Source organism: Carassius gibelio, chromosome A16 (genome assembly GCF_023724105.1).
Source record: "Carassius gibelio isolate Cgi1373 ecotype wild population from Czech Republic chromosome A16, carGib1.2-hapl.c, whole genome shotgun sequence".
NCBI classification, from domain to species: Eukaryota; Metazoa; Chordata; class Actinopteri; order Cypriniformes; family Cyprinidae; genus Carassius; species Carassius gibelio.
This window is the reverse complement of record NC_068386.1, coordinates 10,937,249-10,945,663: the sequence shown is the minus strand read 5'-3', so window position 1 is coordinate 10,945,663 and position 8,415 is coordinate 10,937,249. Positions and strand designations below refer to the sequence as shown.

Here is an 8,415-nt window from a genome sequence, read left to right as displayed (position 1 = left end):
ACCAATAAGCAAACGAGACGCATTTGACATGCACATATCTCCACGAATCAAAGTAAGTCCAGCAACGCTTGTGGGTGGGTGTAGATCCGAGCAGAACTGAAAGTTCTCGAAAGAATCCCGTGTCGACATGAATGTTACATTGATAAAGACGTACATTTAACTTACAAATAATTAAACCCTAACTTTCAGATTTACATATAAATATAAAAAAATGTATTATGTTAAACAATTATACTATTATATTATCCAAAAATAGCTTATATATATATATTAACTTATTAAAATAATAATATCAAATATTAAAATCCAATATAAGAATGTATACCAACTCCTCACGTTACACAATAAAACTTTTTTAATGGAAAGATATTACAGTAAAAACTCTAAAATGGTTAACAAGATTAAATTACCATATAAGGTATTATTAAAAATTATATTAAAACTTAAGTTCTAAAACATGAATGTACTTTTAATATTAGTATTGTTCATGAAATACATCTTAAATTATATTGAAATTATATAACTGCTTTAAAAAACAAAGGCTGTTACCATGTAATTATATTATGAATATAAATATGGAACTTTCTGCCTAACTCAATCCGAGCAGCTGAGTCCTTAGCCACCATTTTCTATTCTATCTTTTTTGTATGTGTGTTTATAAATATATAAATAAAAAATATATTTAGGTGCAGGGCTCAAATTGAGGGGGAATGCAGGGATATGGCATCCCCCGGTTTGAAACAAAATACAAAAACCATCCCCCCTAACCATCCCCTAGATTAATAATGTTGTGTATTATGTAAAATTTATTGTGCATATAAAATGTAAAAAACTGGGTTGAAACAACCCAGCAATTTTAGAGTGATCCTGCGCTGGGTTGTATTTATCCCAGCATTTTTTAGTGTAGTTTGTGAATTATTATAAGTAGAGAATTTTAACATTTAGTTTGCACAATAAATTTGTCATAATAGATAACATTATTCATCTAAATGGGATGGTTAAGGGGGGTGCTTTTTGTAATTTTATATGTACAGACCCAGCAATTGGGTTGTTTTGACCCAGCATTTGGGTTACTACCCAAATTGTTAAAAAGTTTCGCTGGGTATGTCCATATTTTACCCAGCACTGGTTTGTATTTAACCCACCATTTTTTAGAGTGATAACAGCAATCGGCCTATCAGAACTCTACGGTTACAAGCTGAAGCAATATATTTAGAATTTAAAGACATTCCCCTGATATAATGTCATTGTGCTGTACTGTGTGCCTGTGAGGCAATAGGAGAATTGACGAATATGCCACTGACTTTGCAAAAAAAAAAAAAAAAAAAACACGAGTCCACTCGCTCTCTCTCTCTGCGCAATGAAGCCCATTATAAAGCAGTTAAAATTCCCTTATAATTCAAGGAATGAAAGAAAAAAATACCCATATATGAGTTTTTACAATATACTTTTCTGAATATCAGCACATAGATATGCTAATGATTTTATTTGAATGAATCGGTTTTTAAATGAAACGTGAGCCAGTAATTCGCTTGTTTCGTTTCTAATTGAATCAGCAATTTCGAAAGAATTGTTTGAGTTGAAAGACTCAATTTAAACAGGGATTTGCTGCCACCTATGGGCGGCTTTATTTACATCTTTATTCAGCCATGACAGACCTAAACCAGCCAAGGTGCCAGCACAAAAACACATTTAACAAATAGTTTAATTCGCTATATTGACCCAAATTCCTCCATTTCGGGCCACAAGAAAAAAAAAATTGCTTAAGGCTAATTTTTCATTGATTGCTTTTATGGTCCTCATTTGTGTGTCACTTTGGATAAAGGCATCTGCTAAATGGCTAAATGTAAATATAAGAAAAATATGGTACAATTCACACAATCAGGTGTCTGTCCATTCCTTTATTATGACTGCAAACACAAAAAAACTCCCATTTTTAATTACATAAACAGATGAAGAAATAAGTATCAAACTTGTAGAAGATTACTAGGGCTGGGTGGAGCGGTTAACATCTCATGTCGTCACGTATGGATGGAGGAAGATATCCAAGAGAAGCCCTTACAGAGATTTGACACGACAGACATATGGAGGTAATATTTTACAAGTCATGAATTTTATCACATGCTTCGATGATCCCAAGTGATGTCATGAATAGCTGCGAGGGACATATTTGAAGTGGATTTGTGCATTTCTCCACCGGTTAAATTCAGCATCTTATTGTGTGTTTACAATTCATCCCATGACTCGTCTAAGATGAGCTTTTCGTGATATTCTTCAGATAGGTGATGAAGTCACTAACTTCACGACCACCCTGTGGGACAAAAACATAACAGTAAAAATGTCTGTGGGAGTATGTGTGTCTATTTGTGCATGATGAGATTCACCTCATATCGCTGTGGCTGGTCTTTTTGTCCAGAGGGCACAAAATAAATGGTTGGAAATCTGCAGTTTAGGCAAAACAAATCCAAAAATCAAAAACACTGAATGTCACAGAATGTTTGTTGTAATGAACTATAAATGGATCAAAGACATAAAGAAACAGATTGTTACCCTTGGACATCATAATTTGGGGGCACATCATTCGCTGTGGCATCCATTTTAGCAATGACAATGTTGGGGTCCCCAGAGAGCTAAGACACACATAAAATATAGCCAAAAACATTATGGGCCTACAGCAGCTTTATTTCTTGATATAATGAAATGTTTGATTAAATTATAAATTAAACCATTATATTTATTATTAACAGTACTTTTCATAAAATAAATAAATAAATAAATAAATAAAATACTTACCAAACCAAATTCGAATTTGCAATTAAATATAAAAATTGGAATTTAAAATGCATAATTTCAGTTAGGGTAAAGAAAAGCTTTTGGCTTCTTTTCTGAGGCCACAAGAGGGCGCATAGGGCAAAATATTACTAATGCACGTTTATTCAAAACATAAAATGACTGTGAAAAACATTTAAAATCTTTATAAAGCTAATTATAATTAAGTAGCTCAAAGAACTAGAAACAAAACAGCATCATGTGTACATGCATAGTTTAATACAAAGGGGTGAAAGCCAATCACACAGTACATTTTTCATTTAAACAGGAGATGCAGTAGGTTGGGGAAAACACTATAAAGTCTCAAGATATGTTTTTGAGAAAAACTGAACCCACATTAATTTTAAATGGCTTTCTAAACATGCGGTTCTATTGTGTGAGACGCGAGTGCAAGGGTAATAGATGTCCCTCTCTAGAAAATGCGTGAAATATGCAATCTGTGTGAATGGCTTGGTTTCAGTTTTGACGTAAACAGGAGCTTCTCCACATTCTCTTTTTCCACAATATTTTGATTGAACATCGCAGCAGCACTGCATCTAATAGCTTCAACTGTGTGTTAACAAAAACATTATAATGCAAAGACACTTATATTGTCATTGCATCTCGTGCACCACTGATAAAGGCCAAAGTTTAATTTGACCATTCGCATCAGCACATGTAATTTGTCATCAAGATGACTTGCATCCGTCAACGTGATCTCAAAAAGTGCCTACACCCGGGGCAAGCTTTAAAGTAGCCTCCTTAACGGACTCCAAAAATTTGAATGCAACATTTTTGCATACGAATGTGGATTTTTTTAATAATAATAGACAGCCCTAGTATACACACACACACACACACACAGTGTTAACAGACCTGTTCTCCAAGCTCCTTGTATATGGGCTCCAGGTCCTGGCAATGGCCACACCAGGGAGCATAAAATTCAACCAACACATCCTTCCCTGGATCATTTACAATCTCATCAAATGTGTCTGCAACCACAACCTGTGGAACCATAAACATGAAGACCAGAAAAAAAAAAAAAAAAAAAAAAAAAAACCAACACTTTTATGGGCCCATGTACCTTTACAGGGTCTTCATTGGACTCTGGAACAGGCTCAGATTTCATATATCTTTTCAAACTTTTTGCAAAGTAATCCTCCAGGAATTTCTCCAAGGACTTGCCATCTTGCCTACAGAAAAAAAAAAAACAGAATGAAGTCCTAAAGTCTCAAATCTATTAATTCTATATTACTGGGTGTAAGCAGAAAAGCTCTGTGTATAGTGTTGCAAATCTCACGTGAATTCTTCCTGCATTAAGTACTTGATACCCTCTTTGGTCCGGATGGTGACAACGGGAATGTCTCCATCAGACGAATCCAAACCAAACTCCTTAAGCTCATCCTGGAACGCCTGTCGATTTGCCACTGCAAATCTCAGACCCCGATCCTGGAACTGGGTCACCACCTTCATTATTCTGAAAGAGATGAAGTGAACCGATACAAATAGAATGATTCCACTGATATTCCAACGTTTGGGTGCTCACCTGTTCCTCCAGTAGTTTGTGCCTTTGAGATTTCTTAAGAAATCTACATTGTAATATGCTGTAAGCAGATCACTTCCTCTCAGAATGTCCTTATTTTCTGTGGTTAATTGTGGACAGAGACCAAATCTAAAAAGATGAAAAGAACAAGGCCAAGAATCACAATAAGTCAAATTGCATTAAGCGGAGTTCATATGGTTTAACCAATCACCCACAAAATATATAAGCATAAAAGAAACGTACACATGGTCTCTGATGAAGGTACGGAGAGAGGAATTAGAAGTGGATTCTGTGTATTTCACCACATTGTCCTCAAACTCGCTATTTAAATGGGGGGGTCGAAACAGCAGAACACACCTGAATGGAAAAGGTAGAGGAGAATAACTCAATATATTTTACATTTAAAAATGTACGGCTCATCTCAACATACCCAATATTAATATTTTCAGTCATTAAAACTGAAATTTCATAGCTTATGTGATGTGTGCATAACCCTTTAACCGGTTCATCTTTGGATAACTAACTTTATGACAGAATATAAGCGATCACATATAGCATGATATTTGAGCCTAAATATTTCTGCCTATATAATGACTTTTTTTCTTGGTTAGCACTACTCCTGCCAGCAAATGAAAAGAAACATCAGGGATAAAGATCATGTTTCCTCATGCTCTGCGTCATACATACTCTCCATCTACACCATATTTCAGGCCTGTTCCCACATCAGTGGAATAAGCAAATCGATAGCTATCCCTCAGGGCACTGGAGACATTCAGAAACTCTGCAAGCCGTGTACTATTTGCCCCAGAGAAGAAGCCTGAGCAAAGCCAAGAACAAAGAGACAAGAGGGTTAAATCAAGAAAGGAGAGAACTTAAGCTTCCTTCAGTACCATGAGAGATTAAAATGAATGCACAAGTCAAAACTGATTGGTTTAAAGCTTCTGCTGCAGGAGCGATGTAAGATTCTGTCAGGTTTTACAAACTCAACTCACCCACCACACTGGCCTCGTAGTTGTTGATAAAAGAATCCAAATCCGCCTCACTAAGCAGAGCCACAGAACTCGGACCTGCCTGCTTTCTCATGTAGCTCACAATGCCATCTGTTTCAGACAAGATCACAAAAATAATTATAGCCAAAAAACATAAGTAATATAAAGTTTAGTATGAAATACATTTACTTAGCAAAGATGCATTAAATTGATCAAAAGTGACCATAAGGAAATGCATAATTGTAAAGGATTCAAAATTGTATGCATGCATGCATACATGCATGTATGCGCATATATATAAAAGCAAAATAACGGTTTTCAAAGCATAAGAAATAAACTCCAAATAAGCCAATTAAAATTTCTGAAGGATCTGATAAATTCAGCTTTGTATTTCTGATGCGGCCTTGGTGAGCACTGAGCATAGAGGCCTTTAGAGAAAAAAAAAAAAATATATCTAAAAAAAAAAAAAAATTTTTCAACCATACTTAATGGGTGGACACAAAATATCAACTACGGCTGCACGATAAATCGCATGCACACGATCATATTTTGCGCAGCTTTTCAGCAAACAACGGCTCGGTGTGGTTGATGCTGCTCCATGTGAAAGCGCGCAGGTGATGGAGATTTACCGCTGATTACAGAACCGGCTTTACAGACAAGATGCGCTTTAAATATCGCGTGCGATTTATCGTGCAGCCCTAAATCAACCTGCTGTTCTGGGGCCATCATAAGTTTCAACTTCCTCTCCATGGCGGAAGATTTTTAGGGTGGGATAGCTATTCGCTCCAAAACGCTCACACGTCTCAGAGTTCACGGTGCAGTCAACCTGACCAAACAAAAGGAGAGAGGCACATTTACTACACAAATATATAAAAACAGAACCTTGCAGACTGAGTCATCTGTGTAGCATAAGAAGACCTGAGTTAGGTAATGGGTACTGTTGTGTCCTCACCTTTGCCAGAGGCAGTGTCCCTTTCAGCCTTGTGGCAGAAGCCTCATATTCCTGAGCAAAGTGCTTACAATGACCACACCTGTGGAATGTTAACGAACATTAAAGCATTCTACTATTTAACTGCAAATGCATGTAAAATCTAGTGTCTCGGTGATTTATTATTGTTTAAACTAGAGAACTGTCCCTTTTCATCATAATCTAGGTTCATGCACATGCATAGATCATAATTCAAATCCATGCACTACATGTATTAACAACGATTGTTGTTCTCACTAATCCAGACATGAACATAGTTTACGCTCTGTACTCTGTACAAACAGTAAATTACAACCAAACTAAAACCTGGCTGCAGCTGGAAGTACACTTTTAAACAATTATTACGAATACATAATATCTGACTGGGACAAACCAAGGTGCGAAGAACTCCACCAGCAGAGTTTCGTGCACGGCTGCGTTCCGGTCAAAGTCAGAGTCACAAAACTCGAGCACATCGCTGCCCTCCGCGCGCCACGCAGTCAGTGCTAGACAGATGATAAACCAAAGTAAAGGCATTTCGACTCGTGTCAGCGGAGACTATGCAACAAGTGAATATATACGTTTGCCCCGCCGCGCGAGTAGCAGGTGTATGGATCGCCTGAAGGTCCATAAAAGCACCATTCCCCAGTCAGAGCGCGTTTGATAAATTCCTTATCCTTACACTGATAACGTACATACAAACCCTTTACTTGGCATAACATGTGCCTCCGCAGCACATGGGATTTATTACGCTCGTTCAGAGCTTTCATCTTTTAAAAATGCCTAGTTGTTTGAAAATCAGTAAAGTGTTCCAAGACCATAAGTCAAATGAGGGGAAGGTATGCAGAGCAGTGAATTATTTTAGCACTAGGGGTCACCATTATTCAGATATATTTAGATAAGAGAAACAGCAACTTTGGCTTGGTTAAAGGCTGCTCTTGAGATTTTGACTTGAAGGTTGAGACTGGACAGATATTACATAAGACGAAATATATATAGTAAAATAAGTATTGTTATGAATATGATAAACTCTTAAATATACCTTCGTTATTCAACGGGATCTGACTGTAAGTGTAATATTGCTTAATTATGAAAATATAATATTAAGCAGTTTTAGACCAGTATAGTAGAACGATAGGCCTAATTGAGTGAGTGATTCAACGACATGCTTACTGGAACTAACTGTTGTATAAAATATAGAGATATAATTTAATTAGGTCGCTTTAGATATTTTCAGAAATCCAAATATTTCTATGTAGGCTACTTATTTAAAGATTTCCTCAGGACTCCAGGGAATTTCAAGACCTACAATGTGCAAGTGAAGTTCCTGTCAGATGATAAGTTAATGCTGACTCAGTCCATCTTTTGCTGAGTGTTTTAATAAGACGGAAACCCTGTTTTTCCCTCATTCTCGATTATTTCCCAAATTAATGTGTTAATACAATGCAAGAAGTCTGTGGCTTAACAATCATAGTTGTTAATGTCTTCTTTTGGCCAGCTATTTTTGAACAGACATTCTGAATAGTACTTTAGAAAGAAGGCTGCTTCGTTGATGTTCCAGATCCTGAATTTTCCATTTTACTCCCCCATTTTTTAATTTTAGTTTTTTTTTTTTACCAAATCCCTAATTTAACTTTCCAGATCATCCTAAAACAATCATTGTATTTCAGTTTCAGTTAATATTTTTTATTTAATCTCCAAATCTAAATCTAAGGACAATGGTTAAAAATCCCTTGATTTTTTTTTAAATGTTCTCACGGAGATGGCCTGGGATAGGCTCAATGAGGGATAAATTAACTACTGTAGCCTTACAATAAACTCCTCCAAGTTAATTATTTCGATTTCTTTTAGAACTTTTGACCCCTGACAAAAACAACCACAATGGATAGTGGCATTTCTACTAATACTTTGTTGTAAAAAAATAGAGGGGGAAGCGATAATAGCCCTATTTCAATAATATTTGCCTACTGATTTTCATTAAATGTAAATGAAGTGTAATGTATTTAAAGAAAAAAATATTATTAGGTTGAATACGTAATTAATCCCATTATTTTAACACATCACCGGGGTCTCTGGAATCCCAAGCATACAACAGTAGAAATCTTAAC

At 36.0% G+C, this 8,415-nt stretch overlaps 1 protein-coding gene across 1 annotated transcript; it reads right to left on the bottom strand.

Moving 5' to 3' along the window:
• Positions 1-1,886: 1,886 nt before the first annotated feature.
• Positions 1,887-6,916, bottom strand: LOC128030605 (protein disulfide-isomerase A3). Its single transcript, XM_052618361.1, has 13 exons — positions 6,702-6,916; positions 6,293-6,371; positions 6,049-6,166; positions 5,344-5,451; positions 5,039-5,168; positions 4,595-4,708; positions 4,355-4,480; positions 4,109-4,285; positions 3,893-4,001; positions 3,685-3,813; positions 2,551-2,630; positions 2,385-2,442; positions 1,887-2,311 (listed from the first exon to the last, which is right to left on the bottom strand). Exons 1-13 carry the CDS (start codon positions 6,842-6,844, stop codon positions 2,249-2,251), a joined length of 1,434 nt encoding a protein of 477 aa, XP_052474321.1. The 5' UTR covers positions 6,845-6,916; the 3' UTR covers positions 1,887-2,248.
• Between the last annotated feature and the right edge of the window lie 1,499 nt (positions 6,917-8,415).

Excerpts from the sequence above, each read along its gene's own strand:
- LOC128030605 (XM_052618361.1), bottom strand. The coding sequence starts at position 6,844 with ATGCCTTTACTTTGGTTTATCATCTGTCTAGCACTGACTGCGTGGCGC. Across the intron at positions 5,452-6,048 it reads TGATGGCCCCAGAACAGCAG|ATGGCATTGTGAGCTACATG; the intron begins GTTGATTTAGGG and ends TGTCTGAAACAG. Across the intron at positions 2,443-2,550 it reads CCAAATTATGATGTCCAAGG|ATTTCCAACCATTTATTTTG; the intron begins GTAACAATCTGT and ends CCTAAACTGCAG.